Source organism: Neovison vison, chromosome 3 (genome assembly GCF_020171115.1).
Source record: "Neovison vison isolate M4711 chromosome 3, ASM_NN_V1, whole genome shotgun sequence".
NCBI classification, from domain to species: Eukaryota; Metazoa; Chordata; class Mammalia; order Carnivora; family Mustelidae; genus Neogale; species Neogale vison.
In genome coordinates this window covers 131,574,444-131,592,063 of record NC_058093.1, presented here as the reverse complement: position 1 = coordinate 131,592,063, position 17,620 = coordinate 131,574,444, and the positions used below count along the sequence as shown (strand labels likewise).

Here is a 17,620-nt window from a genome sequence, read left to right as displayed (position 1 = left end):
GACATCCTCATCTAACCGTAGAGTAGAAATGGCCTTACAAACACAGCTGCAGAGTCCGTAATAGTAAGCGTCTTTGCTGGACATGACAATTAGTTTTGCAAATATTTCACCTTGCTGTTGTTTTTAGCCACTTAAAGTTATGCTTTCGTGAGTACTTTATAGTTTTCTGAGTACAGATTCTTTGCCTCTTTGGTTAGGTTTATTCCTAGGTATCTTATGGTTTTGGATGCATATAAAAAATGTTTTTAAGATTTTATTTTTTAAGAGACAGAGAGCACAAGCAAAGGGAAGAGAAGGGACAGAGGGAGACGGACAAGCAGACTCTCACTGAGTGTGGACCCTAACATGGGACTCAATCCCAGGACCCCAAGATCATGACCTAAGCCGAAGTCAGAAGCTTAACTGACTGAACCATCCAGTGCCCCTTGTTATCATTATTTAAACAGCTAGTTTCTGTGCTTGCTTTGGCAGTGTGTGTACAAAATAACATTACTTTATTTGAGTAAAGATTAAGGGACAGTTTTGAATTAAATGTGCTGGTTTGTTCTACTATTTTCTTATTTAAAAGCCTACCTTTGTTTTTTACTGCTGAGAGAGTTAATGTGCATCAAAGTTACCTGGAGTTCTTGTTTAAGCACAGATTCCTGGGTAGTCTTCCACCTTTATTGTTTCTGATCCAGTAGGTCTGGCTGGGGCTGTGAATTCTTGTAGAATGCACATTCTACCTGTTCCCAGAGGTTGTTGATGCTACCTCACTGGGGACCACACTTTGAGAAGTGCTGGTTTGCAAAGCTCATTTTAGAGTATTGCCAAGGAATTAGTGGCATTAGAGGAACTATGAGGGATGCTTTTGAAAGTGATGCAATCTTCTAGTAGAACAAACTAGAACATTTAATTCAATAAGAGATGATTAAACAGTAGTTAAAACACCTGCTTCATACAAGTATTTCACAAAGTTAAACATTTTAAAAAGTCATTTTGGGGCAGCAATTTTTGGCTATTCCATATTGAAATGGTCTTTCCAGTGGAAGCCATAACAAATTTTAAAGAAGCAACATATTATTAAGGACACAAAATACTTTACTCACAGCAAATGCAGAAACATTTTTTTCCATGACAGTGAAATCAAAGAATAATTTACTTGATACCTTGAGCTGCCTTCATCCTCTGCTGGATTAAATTTGTCTACTTTTTAATTGAATCTCAAATCCTTGGAAATTAGCCATTAGGATAAGATGGCTTTTAAAAACTTAAAAATTGAAAATAAAATTTCTTAGAATAATTCCTTTTGTAGGAGGAGAGAAACAGTAGCAAAAGGAAGGTTGGAACATTCCAAACCATAGCAAGAAAGGGATAATGTGAGTTACTAGGTAAGACTAGGAAAGTAGAAGGTAGCAAGAAGGATTGGAAGATCATATTTCACCTGCTTCACAGAGCCTACAGCTGGCCCTTGGAAGGACTCCCTCAGAGCAGGTTATCCAATTTCTTTGTATTTGTAAATGCACTTCACTGATTTTGACATTGAGAACCCTACATCATGTGAATCTTATTAAATCCAATTCATTCTTTTTCGTTTTTTAGTTCTGTTTCCCCAGTGTCCATGGTGATGATTGTACTCTTTCTCTGTTTACTTTTTCTAGAGCACACAGACATTTCAGTGAAAAAGCAATGGTTCTTTTGAGTCCTCTGTAATAGCCCCTAGGCTATGGGTAATATACCATGTGTCATCCATCTGGAGGACAGGGTCTTCGATGTCAGGGTTATTTTTTTTGCATGTTCTTTTTTTTTTCCCCCCAATATGAAACTGTGGATGTGAATATCAAGAGTCAATGTGGCCTTAACCAACACTAAAAGGGCTACTGATGTTTATTTCAATATTTTAGAGGAATTGTTATTTCCTGACATTTTGGCAATGATTTTTGGTTGCTATCTTCAGACTCTAACTGATGGAGAGGAAGGAATTTAGAGGAATGTTTTAGGTTCCATTTGTATAACAAATGTTTTACCTGTGCACAACAGATGCCACTGACATATGTTTGCTTTCAAATATAAAAGCTGCAAAAGGGTCTTGACCAAAAGGGTCTGGACCAAAGAAAAGAAGATTTCTATTCAGGCATTATCTGTAGGCGTGAGTCACTCTGTTGGGTCCAACTTTCATTCACACTCTTACATGAGATCAGGCCCCTTTGATTGGCTACCTGCAATACCCTTAGATTGGGAATTGTGGTGGCAATGTGAGTGAAGTCTTTAATGCAAAATATTGAGATTTTACTTGACTGAATACAAGAATTTTAAGATTTATAGAATATATATATATATATATACTTTCTATTGCAGATAATTAATGGGGCAGTGGGATCTTTCTTCATTTCTTCAGCTATATAACTTATCTTGCTTTCCTTTCTGTAGGAAATGAATGTGCAATCCATATACATATTAGTTTTATGGGTCAATGATCTAAGTAAAAAATTGAATCACTAGATTATTTTGGTCAAAAATATCTAGACACTTGAATATAAATATTGTCTCTATGGTTACTGTATTTCAAGCTATCGTGCTTAGATTCAATTTAACCCATTTAGAGTCTGAATTTTTTTTTGCATCAGCAAAGCATTACTCTGCAAACTACCTGCCACAGAAAAGATTCTTTCTATTAAAAAGACAATTCCAGCTTAATACTAGCAAACATTCAGTGTTTAAGATCGTGGCATTATGATGGATGATGGCACATTCCTAAACATACCAATCCTTTTTCAACTGCAGCTGCACCATTATGCCTCTCAAAATCATTAATTCAACAGCACTGCATTTCAAACATGATTCACAATTAAATTCAAACTCACAAAGATGTATCTGCCAGTAATTCTTAAACTTTTTGTTATTGTGACTTTATTGTTTTTAATAATTGCCCAATTCTTGTAGTGCATATTTTCATGGGGTATATTTATTTCTTTCATATAGTTAACCAATATTTATTAATTATTTACTATAAACCATGAATACAGTGCTAGGAATTAAAAATATTCTATAGGACACTTTATAGGTCGTACCAAGTTCTTTGCTTCCTGGAAATTATGAACTAAACTTATTGTTTATAAAGTACATCTAATCCATTTTAATGGAAATCAAGGGCTGAAAAATTTTGCAGTAGACTTTGAGATACACAAAAAATTATAAAGCAAGGTTTAGAATCATTGTCTAATAATTGGAATTTTAGCTTTAGAATCTCCAAGAATGAAAATGGCTATCTATGTATTTTTATTTTGCTTACTTAAGAGTATCTGAAGTCCCACGGAAAGAAATAATGAATACTAGCAATTATCAAACGCTGAATTTGACTGTCGACACAGTGTATTTTGAGAGCCAGTCTAAGTGTACATTAAATACTTCACAACACAAGGGTAAAATTGAGTAAATTCCTGCTTAAATTAAATAAGACATCTCTTTCAGAAGTTAGGTGTATGATATGCATTTAAGATTGTGTGAAGAAGCAGACTGTAAACATCATTTGGGCAGAGACCTCACTTCGCTTTTTTCCTTATGTTTCCATTGTACAGTTTAACCATTTCCTCCTCCTCATAGAAAATACATGCAACACAAAATGTAGAAGGAGTGAGTGAATGAACTAATGAGTAAGAACATTTTAATTAGCTCGTTTTCTTAGGGTAGTGTTTTGCATTGCATATCAGTATTCCCAAGGGACTGGGTAATGCTTTCTAAAGGCTGTAGGTAGGTATATAGATTAAGACAGTGCTTGGGTAAATTGGAAGGGGAGGTGAACCATGAGAGACTATGGACTCTGAGGGGTTTGAAGTGGCGGGGGGGTGGGAGGTTGGGGTACCAGGTGGTGGGTATTATAGAGAGCACAGCTTGCATGGAGCACTGGGTGTGGTGAAAAAATAATGAATACTGTTTTTCTGAAAATAAATAAATTGGGAAAAAAAAAAAAAGACAGTGCTACCATCAAGAGTCGGATCTCTTTCCACTTAATTTGCTCCATTCCTTTTTTCTTTGCAGAGAGATTCAATGTGTATCTTATGCCTACGCCAAATCTGGATATTTATGGTGAATGCACAATGCAGATCACTCATGAGAATATCTATCTCTGGGATATCCACAATGCCAAGGTCAAACTGGTGATGTGGCCTCTCAGCTCCCTGAGGAGATATGGACGGGACTCAACGTGGTTTACCTTTGAGTCAGGAAGGTAAGCTCCAAGTGCCACAGTCAACCGCAGGAGGTGGGTGACAAATAGACACCTAAAGGACAGCTTCTGTCCACTAGTGCCCAAGGAGGACCACTGTTTTTGGAAAGGGTAGAAATCACCAAATACATAATTTCTTCATATTTTTGTTGATAATGTGAATAAAATGTATCAATTTTATGACAGTTTAATTATCCTATTCAAAACAGTTCAGTCTTTTACACTGGCCTCACACTAAATGCAGAATAATTTTAATCTTGCAATAAATTTTATGATATTATTACAATACTATATTTTTGGTCTATCCTATAATATTTCAGTGCAGTAGGATTCCTGTGAAATTCAACATGTCCTTACTAGCATTACTTTTGTGAGTTTTTAATAAGCAAAATATTTAAAAGGAGTTTTATATTAAATTGTTGATATATTACTTTTCAGGTTGCAGGTATGTGAGTTCAGTATCCATTTATCCAGATTTCTATGTTAATAACATTAATTAAGTGTAAATGTTAACTCAGAGTGACTGAAGCAATGTTGGCAAATCTATAATATATGAAATGCACAACCCAGATTTTAAATAGAGTATGTCCAAGCAAATACATTGGTTTCTTGGTCATAGCATACAGTTGGAATCCATAAATGTCTTAAATGAATGCTTGTTTCATAATCATTATTTACAGACTCGAGTTTAGACATGAGCTTCAGGCAGAAAAATGAATGTCTTTGTGCAGTGACCTTGTGATGTTGTTGTCACTCATCCAAGACAAGACCTACTTAGATTCGGGGATTCTATGTAAGACATGTTTAATACATCAGTCTTCCCACTGGGAACATGATTTATTCATTCTGAAAATGAATCTGTGGCATTATAAGACAAGTATAGTGAAGTTTTGTTGTACTCGATATAGCCATTTTAATTTCATAACTTTGTTCTTACAAAAACATTAAATACTTATTCAAGGTCAGGTTCTAATAATATCCATCTAGGTTAGGCCAAGGCCATATGTCTTTTAAAATTTTAAGTAGAGGGAAAAAACCTGAGCTGAGCTGAAGTAATTTTACCAGTCTAGACCCTTTTGCCTAGGTAATATTAAACAATCTCCCACGCTGATTTCTCTGAGAGCCTTCAATTCTGTGTCTACTTAGTGGCCATGAGTTCACTCAACTGTCTATTTTCAGTCTGCCTAGATCCTGACAATAATAATAGTAATCATAGTCTAGATAACTACTTGGAAATAAAAATTTTCTCAAGAAAATGAATATTTTTAGGCATATATACTATTTTTTAAATTATATGGTTATGAAAAAGGGATTAAAACTTATTTGCTGAAAATAAATAAAAAATAAATTAAAAAAAACTTATTTGCTGATGTAAGGTTTATGATACACTTTTTTTTTTTTTTTTTTTTTACTATCCATAAAAGTTAGTGTATGTTTGAAAAAAGCGATGGTTTATTTTCATTAGGTAATAACATTCCATCCAGAATTCCCTTCTTTGGATTTTTCTCCTAGGTATTCCTATTTGTCTATTTTTTAAATATTCATTATTGACATAGAATTGATATACAATAATTTGATAATTCTGTGCATGACTCACTGCTCCCCATGATAAATGTGTCAGCATTTATCATTATACAGTGGTATTACAATATTATTGACTATATTCCCTGAGCTTGTACTTTTCACTTCCATGACTCACGTACTTTATTTTATAACTGGAAGTTTGTACTTGTTAATTCCCTTCACCTATTTCTCCAATTACCCAACCACCTCCTTTCTGGCAGCCACCAGTTTGTTCTCTGTATTTATGCATCTGCTTAGGTTTTTTGTTTGTTCATTTGTTTGTTTGTTTGTTTTTATATTCCATATATAAGGGAAGTCATATGGTATTTGTCTTTCTCTGTCTGAATTATTTCACTTAGTGTAATGCCCTCTAGGTCCATCCATGTTGCTGCAAATGGTAAGATTTCATTCTTTTTTATGGCTGAGTAATGTTGCAGTCGTGTGTGTGTGTGTGTGTGTGTGTGTGTACATACACACCACGTTTTCTTTTTCCACTCATCTATCATCTGTGAATGGACCTTTGGGTTACTTCTACATCTTGGTTATTATAAGTAGTGGTGTTTTAAATATAAGAGTGCATGTATCTTTTTGACTTAGTGTTTTTATTTTCTTTGGATTAATACCCAGTGGTGGCATTATTGGATCATATGGCATTTCCATTTTTAAATTTTTGAGGAACCTCCAAATGTTACATGTCTATTCCCTCATTTCAGAAGGCACCTACTCAGGATTTTAAATAATGAGTAAAGTTTTTTTCTTTTCCTTTTCTGGTGGTTATGTAGAATTTTCGCTCCATTTGTACCTGTCACCAGTTTTTCCCAATTTCTTGCTTCTCCAAATTCTTTAAGGGGAACATATTAGCTCTCCACAGGTGATTAAATTGATATTCTCGACCAAAATATCAAACCAGCTGATAAGCAGCTTGTCTTATCTGACAGTCAATATTCATTGGTCTTCTATAATCTTTGTAATTTTTAATAATTTTAAGATATATTAAAAATAAAATATCTCAGAGTAGATAAGTCCTGTAATCCTCAAGGTTTTTTCTGTTTTATTTTTGTTTTGGTATTTGTTTAGTTTTATTGGTTTAGGAGAGAGCTCTTTTCTACATTTTTTTGTTTGTCGGGATAACTTCTTAAAAAATAAACAATAATATCTAAAAATCATCTTGACGTACACACACTCCTACCTGCCCTGGGAATGAGAGAATGAGATTTAGGTCATAGCTCTGTCACTTGTTAATAACTTAGCATGGGCCATTTGACCCTTCTGTCTTCCAGTTTTCTTCTTTGTATTAGAAGAATACTTCTTATTAATACTTACTTACTACTTCCTATATAAATTTAGAGAGTTTGAGTTTGTGAATATAAAGCAGCAGACGGCACAGCACTGTCTCTAATGGACATTTAAGAAATCATGATTATGTACTCTTCCTCAGAAATGATGTAATCTGTAATCCACTTGCTGAATGAAGCTTCTACCTACCTGTAAAGAGCTCTATTCTTAGAGAATTCTGTGAAGGTATATTCTTACCAAACACTGGAAATATGAGGAGAGAGAAGCCAGCATTCAAATGCTGGAACGATCATTAGAAACTTGGCATCTAAGACTAAAAATCAGTGTTACCTGTCGTGAGTCAGGAATTTGAGAAGAAAATGGGACTGGTGCAGCAAGACTGAAGTACAAATAAGGGGAAAATACTGAATGGCTGTCTTTATGCCATCTGGTGCTTGGAGCATAATTTTATGGGTTACTAGGTGCCTATTTCCTTGAAGAGTCAGCAGATATACAGGAACTCTCTAATTTACCATGTGTAATACTTTGGAATAAGTTACATTCCAACAGTATTGCCTGTGGGAAAACCATAGTGTAGAGCAATGAAAATTAAACTTCCTTACCCTTAAGTAGATTAAGGGAAAAATCTAAAAGAATCTCGACAAAAAGCTACTAGAACTAAGAAGTGAATTTAGTGAGGTTACAGCATATAAGGTCAGTATAAAAAAAATCAATTTTATTTTATATACAAGTAGTGCATAAATGTTTTGAATAACTCTTATAATGTCTTGAAAATATGAAATATATATAGGTTGCTTTAACAAAATGTGTGTGAGACGTTTACATTGAAAAACCACAAATATGCCAGAGAAATTAAAGAAAACCAAAATAAATGGAGATATATGCCACATTTGTGAATTGGAAGATACTATATTCATAAGATAACAATTCTCTCCAATTCAATGTATAGATTCATTGTAACCTCAATAACAATCCCAAATGACTTGTCTAAATTAAATGACAAGTTGATTCTAAAATAAAATTGCAAAAGACCTAGCATAAGCTAAAACAATTTAGAAAAAATATATCTGATGGATTTCTACTGCCAAATTTTAATACTTGTTATAAAGCTACAGTAATCAAGACAGTGTGATATTGACATAAGGGTAGACCTTATACTGGAAAAGAATGAAAAGTTCAAAATAGACACCACATATATGGCCAATTTATTTATTTTTTAATATGCTGTGGTATTTCAATATGAAAAAAAACAAAAAAACAAATGGTGCTGGAATGACTGGATACCCATTAAGGAGGAAAACCAATAGCTCTTTACATCACCGCCATGGACTGAATTGTGCCCACCTCCTCCCCCTGCAATATTCATATGAAGTCCTAATCCAAGTGTGATGGTATGTGGAGATGGGACCTTGGAGCCTTCAGAAGACGGTTCAGTCTAAACAAGATCATGATCATACAGCCATCATGGTAGGATTAATGTCCTTTTAAGAAGAGATACCAGAAGGCTTGTTTTCTCTCTCCTGCCATGTGAGGACATAGGGAGAAGACAGCCATCGACAAGACAACAAAGAGTCTTCAACAGAAACTGACCATGCTGGCTCCTTCATCTTGGGCTTCCAGCCTCCAGAACTAGGAGAAAATAAATCCCTGTCCTTTAAGCCCCTCTGTCTGCAGTATTTTGCTTTGGCAACTCCAGCTAATACACTCCACCATACTCCCCTTAGAAAAACTCCAAATGCATATAGACTTAAATGTAAAAGCTAAAATTATAAAATTTATAGAGGAAAATATTTCTAACCTTGAAATAGGCAGATAGTTATTAAATACTAAACCAAAAGCACAATACAAAGAAAAAATATTGATAATTTGGGCTTCATCAAAATTTAACATCTGTTCGTCAAAAGACATCCTATAGAAAACGAAGGGAAAAAAATTAAAACGCAAGCAACAGACAGGAGGAGGATTCACAAATCCTGTATCTGACAAAGCATTTTTATTTGTAATCCTTGAAGAATTCTTACAGCCCAAAATAGGAAGACAAATAAACCATTCATAAAATGGGCAAAAAAAAATTGGACAGGTTATAAAAGAAGATATGCTGATTGACAGTACAAACAAGAAAAGATGCTTATTATTATCTTTACTCATGAGGAAATATAGATTAAAACTACAAAAGATACCAGTATATTCTCTCCCCTACCAAAAGACAAAATAAAACAAAACCCTGACCCTGTTGAATGGAGAAGGAAGAACTCTTACTCTGTCTCATTGTTAATGGGAATGGGAAAAAGAACACCCCTTCGAGTAATAGTTTGGCTTTTTTGTGTGTGCGCCATGCAACAGAGCAATCTTACTCCTAGATATTTACCCACCAACTGCCCCAAAGCAACATATAAATACTTGTGTTGAGAGAGGCAAAGCAGTTTTATTCATAAGAGTTAAAAACTGGGAACAATCTAAAAATGGCCACCAATACATGAATGGGAAGACAAATTATAATGTAGTTTTATATAAAGGAGTGCTACCAACCCGTGACTCCTAACACAGATGAATCTCCAAAACGTTATTCTAAAAAAATGCCTGTGATTTCATTTCCAGAAAATCCTACAAGAGGCAAAACTTAATTTATAGTGACAGAAAGCAAATCAGTGGTTGCTTGGAGTTGAAGCTGGGGTTGAGAAAGAATGGATTGCAAAGGGCACTAATCGCAGTGGGGAGTGATGAAAATGTCCTGTATTCTCCTGTTCATCAAAAAACATGGAACTGTTCGCTAAATATTGGTATTATTGTATGCAAATTATACTCCAATGTTTTCGACGTGAAAAAAATTGTGGGGAAAGAATATAGAACACTCCAGATCTTACATTATATTCTTTCATACTGTTTGGATATTTGGCAATGAGCATTGTCACTTTTATAATAAAACACTTCCCCTAGAAGTAATGGGACCAAGGAAGGAAAGAGAGCCTCAAGAATTGTCTGGACTGGGCGTCCTGAAGCTGAGAGATACAACTAGGCTTTTATTCCTAGAGAGGTACTACAAAGTCACAAATCTGCTTTTGTAACCTGGTCGGGTGTTAAACTTTCCACATCCTCTGTGTAAACCTCCATTTTTCACCCTTAGTATTAAAAATTATTTTTTAGATAACTTTATTGTCCAGATAAAAAGTTAATACAAGTTTTTAAAGGAGATGTTGGGGGAAAAATGCTTAAAATCACTCATAATTTCTCCATCTTAAGATAACTGCTTTTAATATTTGATGTACTTCTTTCCAGTGTATTTCAAAGTCAATGCAAATGAAGATATTTATTCTTTATTTTTTCACTTAATATATATTATATTATATGTATAATATAAATATTAGAATATATTTTACTTAATATATTAATATTATATTTTCACTTAAATATTAATATACATTTCAAATCCAATGCAAATAAAGATATTTATCCTTTATTTTTTACTTAATATTATATTGAAGTAGTCTCTGAGTCCTTTAAAATCAAGATCCAAATGGCTATATGGCATCTGAACATATGGCTATGCCATCATTAATTTAACATTAAGAAGTTTCCAAAATAAACTATTATAAATAAAGCCACCCTGACCATCTGTGAAAAGTTGTGCAAATCTCTGATTATTTCCTTAGCAAAGTCTTTTTAAAGGCTTACTGGGTCAAAGAATGTGAATGTTTTCAACGTTCTTCACAATATAGCAACTTGCTTTCAAGAAAATGGTATCAATTCATACATCCTCTAATGGTACAAAGAGAGTGCTGTTTGTGACCCTATAACCACAAGCATTAAAATGATGATTTAGGATATTTCTATTTTGATCAACGACTTTGACAGCTTTCTCTCTCTCTCTCTCTCTCTTTTTTTTCCTTTTGTTTTCTTCTTTTGTTTGTGTCTTTATCTTTATGATTGGAGGTCTGGCATTGTGTATATTGTTCATTTGCATTTTTTCCTTCTCTAAATTTGGATGTCCTTTGCCCTTTAATAATTGGACTATCAGCCGCTATTCTATGCAACTATTTTGTAAATTCCAGACAGTCCCACTCTTGTTAAAGAGAGTCAAAATCAGAAGATTTGCCCATGCTTGATCCAGAGAAATAAAAGCAAGACCTTGTGTTCCCTGGGTCAGGACCGGGGGTTAAGGAGAGAGGGGAGGGCATGGGTGATGAAGACAATTTAAAGGGCAGATTGGCAGATCATCCTAGCAAACCCTGAAGATCTGCGTTTTCTGGATTTTATTTTATTAGCTTTTTGCAGAAAGCATATTATTTATAATACAGCAGTTTTAGCCATTTATTGATACTACTGCATGTACTGGAACGTAATAAATTAGATACGCCAAAATACTTTTTTTCACCGACAGGGTTTTTTCAAATGCATTGTTAAATTCCACTGTACCAACAAAATGTAAAAATAAATAGTAAAAGAAGATCTAGATTATTCTTTCCGGAGAGAAATACCTCACACATCCTCATAATTATAATCGTATGCCATACGCTTCAGGAAGCACATGGCAGATACGAGAGCAGAATGAGAACAAGGACCAGGAAGATTTCAGTGGGGATTGTCCCTGGAGAAGCATGGTGTTTGGGAGAGGAATTCATAGTCTCACACCAGCTTAGAGCAGTGATAATTTAAGTTTGCATTTTAAGACTAAAAAAAAAAAAAAAAAAAAAGGCAATTTGCTATGCAGCTTATTTTTTTGGCAAAAAATCAGAAAAGATATCCAGACCTGCAGAGGAAGTCATAGGATTCATGATTATGTGCAATTTTATCCTGTGAAAGATAAAACGATGCTTTTAACTGCTGATGTGCCATCTTTACTTCATACAACTTCATAACTATCATAACCAAACATCAGAATGGGTTCAAATGGCTGTATAACAAAATTCAAGTGAGCCTCCAATTCTTTTTTTATAAAATTATTATTTTTTTAAAAGATTTTATTTATTTATTTGACAGAGAGAGATTAAAAGTAGGCAGAGAGGCAGGCAGAGAGAGAGGGGGAAGCAGGCTCCCTGCTGAGCAGAGAGCCCGATGCAGGGCTCGATCCAGGACCCTGAGATCATGACCTGAGCTGAAGGCAGAGGCTTAACCCACTGAGCCACCCAGGCACCCGTATAAAATTATTCTTCAAAACATAACATCCCTACTTGGCACAATACTTAATATCACAAAATTGACACTTAAAATATCTATCTTACCAATTTTGACAATATCTTTATTTAAAAGCTTGGGGGAAAATCTGGCTATAGTTTTAAACTATTGGAAATGTAAAACAATACTTATTATAATATAGTTCCTTTGGGAAGATGGTTAATGGAAGCAGTTATGTGTGCTATAATCAAGGATTCTGTGATGTCAAAGGTAGACACAATTTATTCCTAAACCTTTTTGTTTACAGATGCAGAGAGAAATCCTTCCTCCTCCAGTGCATGACAAATTAGTTATACACACACACACACACACACACACACATCACATTCATATATAAATTGAACTATGTCAAAATTTAAACTTCCTTCTGTAAAAGACACTTTTAAGGGAATTAAAAGATAGGGCAGTTCTGGGGAAAAGATTTGGGAGTCACATATTGGACAAAGAATTTGTATCCAGAATATATAAAGAACTTCTAAATGTAACTTCTAAATTTAATAAGAAAACACAACCTGCAGTTTAAAAAAACAAACAAAAGATTTGAGCAGACATTTCATCAAAGAAGATATGTGGCTGACTGGTCATCACATTAAACAATGCCAAACCTAATTTGTCATTAGGGAAATACAAATTAAAACCACATCAAGGTACAACTCTTGACTTTTTATTTTGCCTAAAATTAAAAAGAAAATCTGACAATACCAACTGCTGACAACAATGCACAGCAAATGGAACTCTCATATATGCATTTGTGGAAGTGTAAAATAGTGTAGCCATTTAGGAAAGCAATTTTGGCATATTTTTACGTAAAATTAAGCATATACTTCACATATGGTGAAGTGATGCTGCTCCTAAGTTATTTCCTCAAGAAAAATAAAAATATATATTCATAAAAAAAAACCCTGCACATGAATAGCCATTTTATTCATCATTGCCAAAAAATGGACAAACCAAATGCCCTCCATTGAATGGATATGTTGTGGTAAATTGATAGACGCTCAGCAATAATTCAACTGATACACACCACAACAACATAGGTGTATAACAAATGCGTTATTCTAAGGGAAAAAAGCCAGATCCAAAAGACATCATACTCTGTGGTTACATTTATGTAATATTACATTATATGATGGAAAATAGATGAGTGATTGCCAGTGGGTGGCGTGCAGGGAGAGACTGACTACAAAGCAACAGCATAAGGGAAATTTGGAGAAAGATGAAACTGTTCTTTATCTTGATTGTCATGGTGGGTATGTAAACTCTCTACGTTTGTTAAAACCCATAGAACAAATGTTACTATATATAAGGAACATAAAGAACAAATGTTACTATATATAAGTTTTTAAATTTAAGAAAAAGTTTTTTAAAGGGAAGAGTTTCTCAGGTATGGTCAAATGATTTTTGACAAAGGTACCAAGACCATTCAGTGGGGAAAGGGCAGTCTTTTCATAAATTGTGCTAGAAAAACTAGATATCCAATGCAAAAGCATAAAGTTGACCCCTTACCCATCACCATATACAAAAATTAACTCAGAATGAGTCAAATACATAAGTGTAAATCTAAAACTTTACAACTTTTAGAAGAAATCATAGGGGAAAATCACAACTTTGGATTTGGCATTGATTTCTTGGATATAACACCAAAGGCATAGGCAATGAAAGAAAACAAATAGACAAATTGGATTTAATGAAAATATAAAGAATTTGTGTGTCAAAAGACAATAAAAACAAAATAAAAAGGCAACTCACAGAATGAAAGAAAATAATTACAAATCATACTTCCAATAACTCAAAAACAACAAAACAACTCAATTTTTTATTTTTTTATTTTTTTAAAGATTTTTATTTATTTATTTATTTGTCAGAGAGAGAGAGAGAGAGAGATCGCATATGAGAAGGCAGAGGGGCAGGCAGAGGTGGGGGAGGCTCCCTGCTGAGCAAGGAGCCTGATGCAGGACTCAATGCCAGGAACCTGGGATGATGACCTGAGCTGCAGACAGTGACTTAACCAACTGAGCCACCCAGGCGTCACAACAACTCAATTTTTTAAATGAGCAGAGGGCTCACATAGATATTTCTCCAAAAGATATATGGAAATGACCAACAAGTACATGAAAAAATACTCAATATCCCTAATCTTAGGGAAATCAAATGAAACAAAATAAAGTATCACCTCACAGCCATCAGAAATGCTATTATCAAAAAACCAAATTGGGCCCCTGCAATATTGATGAGAACATAAAATGGTAGAGCAGCTATGGAGGAGAGTATGGAGGTTCCTCAAAATATTAGAAATAAAATTACCATATGATCCAGCAATCATACTTCTGAGTATACACCCAAAAGGAGTGATAGAATAAAAGAGATATTTGTATATCGGGACGCCTGGGTGGCTCAGTTGGTTAAGCAGCTGCCTTCGGCTCAGGTCATGATCCCAGTGTCCTGGGATCAAGTCCCACATGGGGCTCCTTGCTTGGCGGGGAGCCTGCTTCTCCCTCTGCCTCTGCCTGCCTCTCTGTCTGCCTGTGCTCGCTCTCTCTCCCTCTCTCTGACAAATAAATAAAATCTTAAAAAAAAAAAAAAATTTATAAAAAAAAAAAAAAAAGAGAGATATTTGTATATTATGTTCATAGTGGCATTATTCATAACAGCTAAAATCTGGAAGCACCCACTGTTCACTGATGGATAAATGGACTTTAAAAACATTGCATATATATGCAATGGAGGATTGTTCAGCTTTTAAAAGGAAAAAATTCTGCCATCTATTCCAGCATGGGTGAACCTTGAGTAAATTATGCTAAATGGAATAAGCCAATCATTACAAATAAATACTGTATGATTCCACTTATGTAAGGTACTTAGAGTGTCCAGAATCATAGAGACAGAAACAAGAATACTAGTAGTCAGGAGCTGGGGGAGAAAGAAGTTACTGTTTAAAGGATACATAATTTCAAATTACAAGATGAAAAGAGTGATGGGGATAGATGGTGGTGATGGTTATAAATATTATGAATGTTTACCACCACTAACTCTATACCTAAAAGTCATTACAACAGCCAACACAATGTTGAGAAAAAACAACAACAACAACAACAAAAGTTGGAAGACTGACACTACCCAGCTTCAAGACTTACTATAAAAGTAATTAAGACAGTGTGGTTTGGGCACCTGGGTGGCTCAGTGGGTTAAGCCGCTGCCTTCGGCTCAGGTTATGATCTCAGGGTCCTGGGATCGAGTCCCGCATCGGGCTCTCTGCTCAGCAGGGAGCCTGCTTCCTCCTCTCTCTCTCTGCCTACTTGTAATCTCATTCTGTCAAATAAATAAATAAAATCTAAAAAAAAAAAGTAATTAAGACAGTGTGTTTTTTTTTTTTAAAGATTTTATTTATTTATTTGACAGGCAGGGAGAGAGGAGGAAGCAGGCTCCCCACTGAGCAGAAAGCCCGATGTAGGGCTCGATCCCAGGACCCTGGGATCATGACCTGAGCCGAAGGCAGAGGCTTTAACCCACTGAGCCCCAGGCGCCCCAAGACAGTGTGGTTTTAATGAAAGAATACATAAATAAATCAATGGATTAGAATAAACAGCTGAGAAATAGCCCACATAAGTACAATCAACTGATGTATGACAAAGGAGAAAAGGCAAGACAATGGACAAGGAACTTAAACACTTTACAAACATTAACTCAAAAATGGATCGTAGACCTAAATGTAAAATGCAAAACTATAAAACTCCTAGAAGAAAGTGTAGAATACCTCAGTACCCTGGGTATGGCAATGACGTTTTAGGCACAGCACCAAATGCAGGATTCATGAAAGAAGTAGTGATAAGCTGTACCTCATCAAAATTAAAAACTTAATTGCTCTTCAGGAGACAATATCAAGAGAATGAAAAGAAAAGCCACAGACTGGGAGAAGTCATTTGCAAGAGACAGATCTGATATAGGACTGCTATATAAAGAACTCTTAAAAGCCATCAATAAGAAGATAAGGCCCAATTGAAAAACAGACCAAAAGACCTTAACAGACACTTCATTAAAGAACACATGCCAATAAGCATATGAAAAGCTGCTCCACATCATATGTCATCAAGAACATGCAAATTAAAACAATAATTTGATATCACTGTAGAACTATTAAAATGGCCAAAATGCTGAACACTGATAATACCAAATGCTGACAAGGATGCAGAGCAACAGGATGTCTCTTTCATTGCTGGTGGGAATGCAAAAATGGTACAACCACTTTAGAGGAAACTTGGTAGTATCTTTTAAAACTAAATATAGTCTTACCATACGATCCAGCAATCATACTCTTGTATCTTGGTATCTACCCAGAGGAATTAAAAATGCATGTCCATACATAACCCTGCCCATAATACTGATAGCAGCTTTATTCATAATTTCCCAAACTTGGAAGCAACCAGGATGTCCTTCAGGAGGTGAATGGGTTAAAAAAATATGTGATCCATCCAGACATTGGCATATTTTTCAGCACTAAAAAGAAATGAACTATCAAGCCATGAAAAGACAGGGAGAGACCTTAAATTGCATTTTAGTAAATAAAATTAAATTTGAAAAGACTACTCCTTGTATGATTCCAACTATATGTCATTGTGGAAGCAAAGCAATGGCGCAGGAGGAAAGAGCAGTGGTTGCTATGGGTCAGGGGGATGGATAGGCAGAGCACAGAGGATTTTTAGGTTATTAAAAATGCTCTAGATGATGCCATATTGATGGACTCATGTTATTATACATTTGCCTAAATCCACAGAATGCTCAACACCAAGAGTGAACCCTAATATAAACTATTGGCTTTGAGTAATTTTGATGTGTCAGTGGAGGATCATTAATTGTAATAAATGTCCCACTCTGGTGGGGGATATTGCTAATGGGAGAGACTCTTTGGGTGGGTGCAGGAAGTATCATGGGAATTTTCTATATCTTCCACTCATTTTTGTTATGAACCTAAAACTGCTCTATAAAATTGTCTTAATAAAAAAAGTTACATTGTACACATTAAATAGATAAAAGTTTAATTTGTCTATTATACCTTAATAAAGCAGGGGAGGAAAGAAATCTAGTATCTGGCAGAGTTGACATATTTTTTATACTATATATTAATATCTTTTCTGGTAATCCAATTCTTCATTGTGTTGAAAGATATGATAGATTTCCTACATCTATTGGTAATTGCTGCTAGAAAACAAGGAACATTCACTGCCCAAGTATTTCTTTTGACTTGCATCATGAAACCTGAGATGTATTAGTAAAGTTATATTACAGTGGAAGAACCTGTGTTTTTGTAGCACTATTAACACTATTGGGTTAAAATACCAATTCTTCTAGGTTTTAGGCAAGTTGATTTTCATTTTTGGGTTTTATCCC

At 34.8% G+C, this 17,620-nt stretch overlaps 1 protein-coding gene across 2 annotated transcripts in view; it reads left to right on the top strand.

Annotated features, from left to right (window-relative positions):
• The window catches only part of DOK6 (docking protein 6), a 372,760-nt gene that overhangs the window by 218,120 nt on the left and 137,020 nt on the right, over positions 1–17,620 (top strand). For both annotated transcript variants that reach the window (XM_044242827.1, XM_044242828.1), the window contains exon 5: positions 4,018–4,207. In XM_044242827.1, the coding sequence (XP_044098762.1) occupies positions 4,018–4,207 (190 nt within the window). The remainder of the gene's footprint in view (positions 1–4,017; positions 4,208–17,620) is intronic.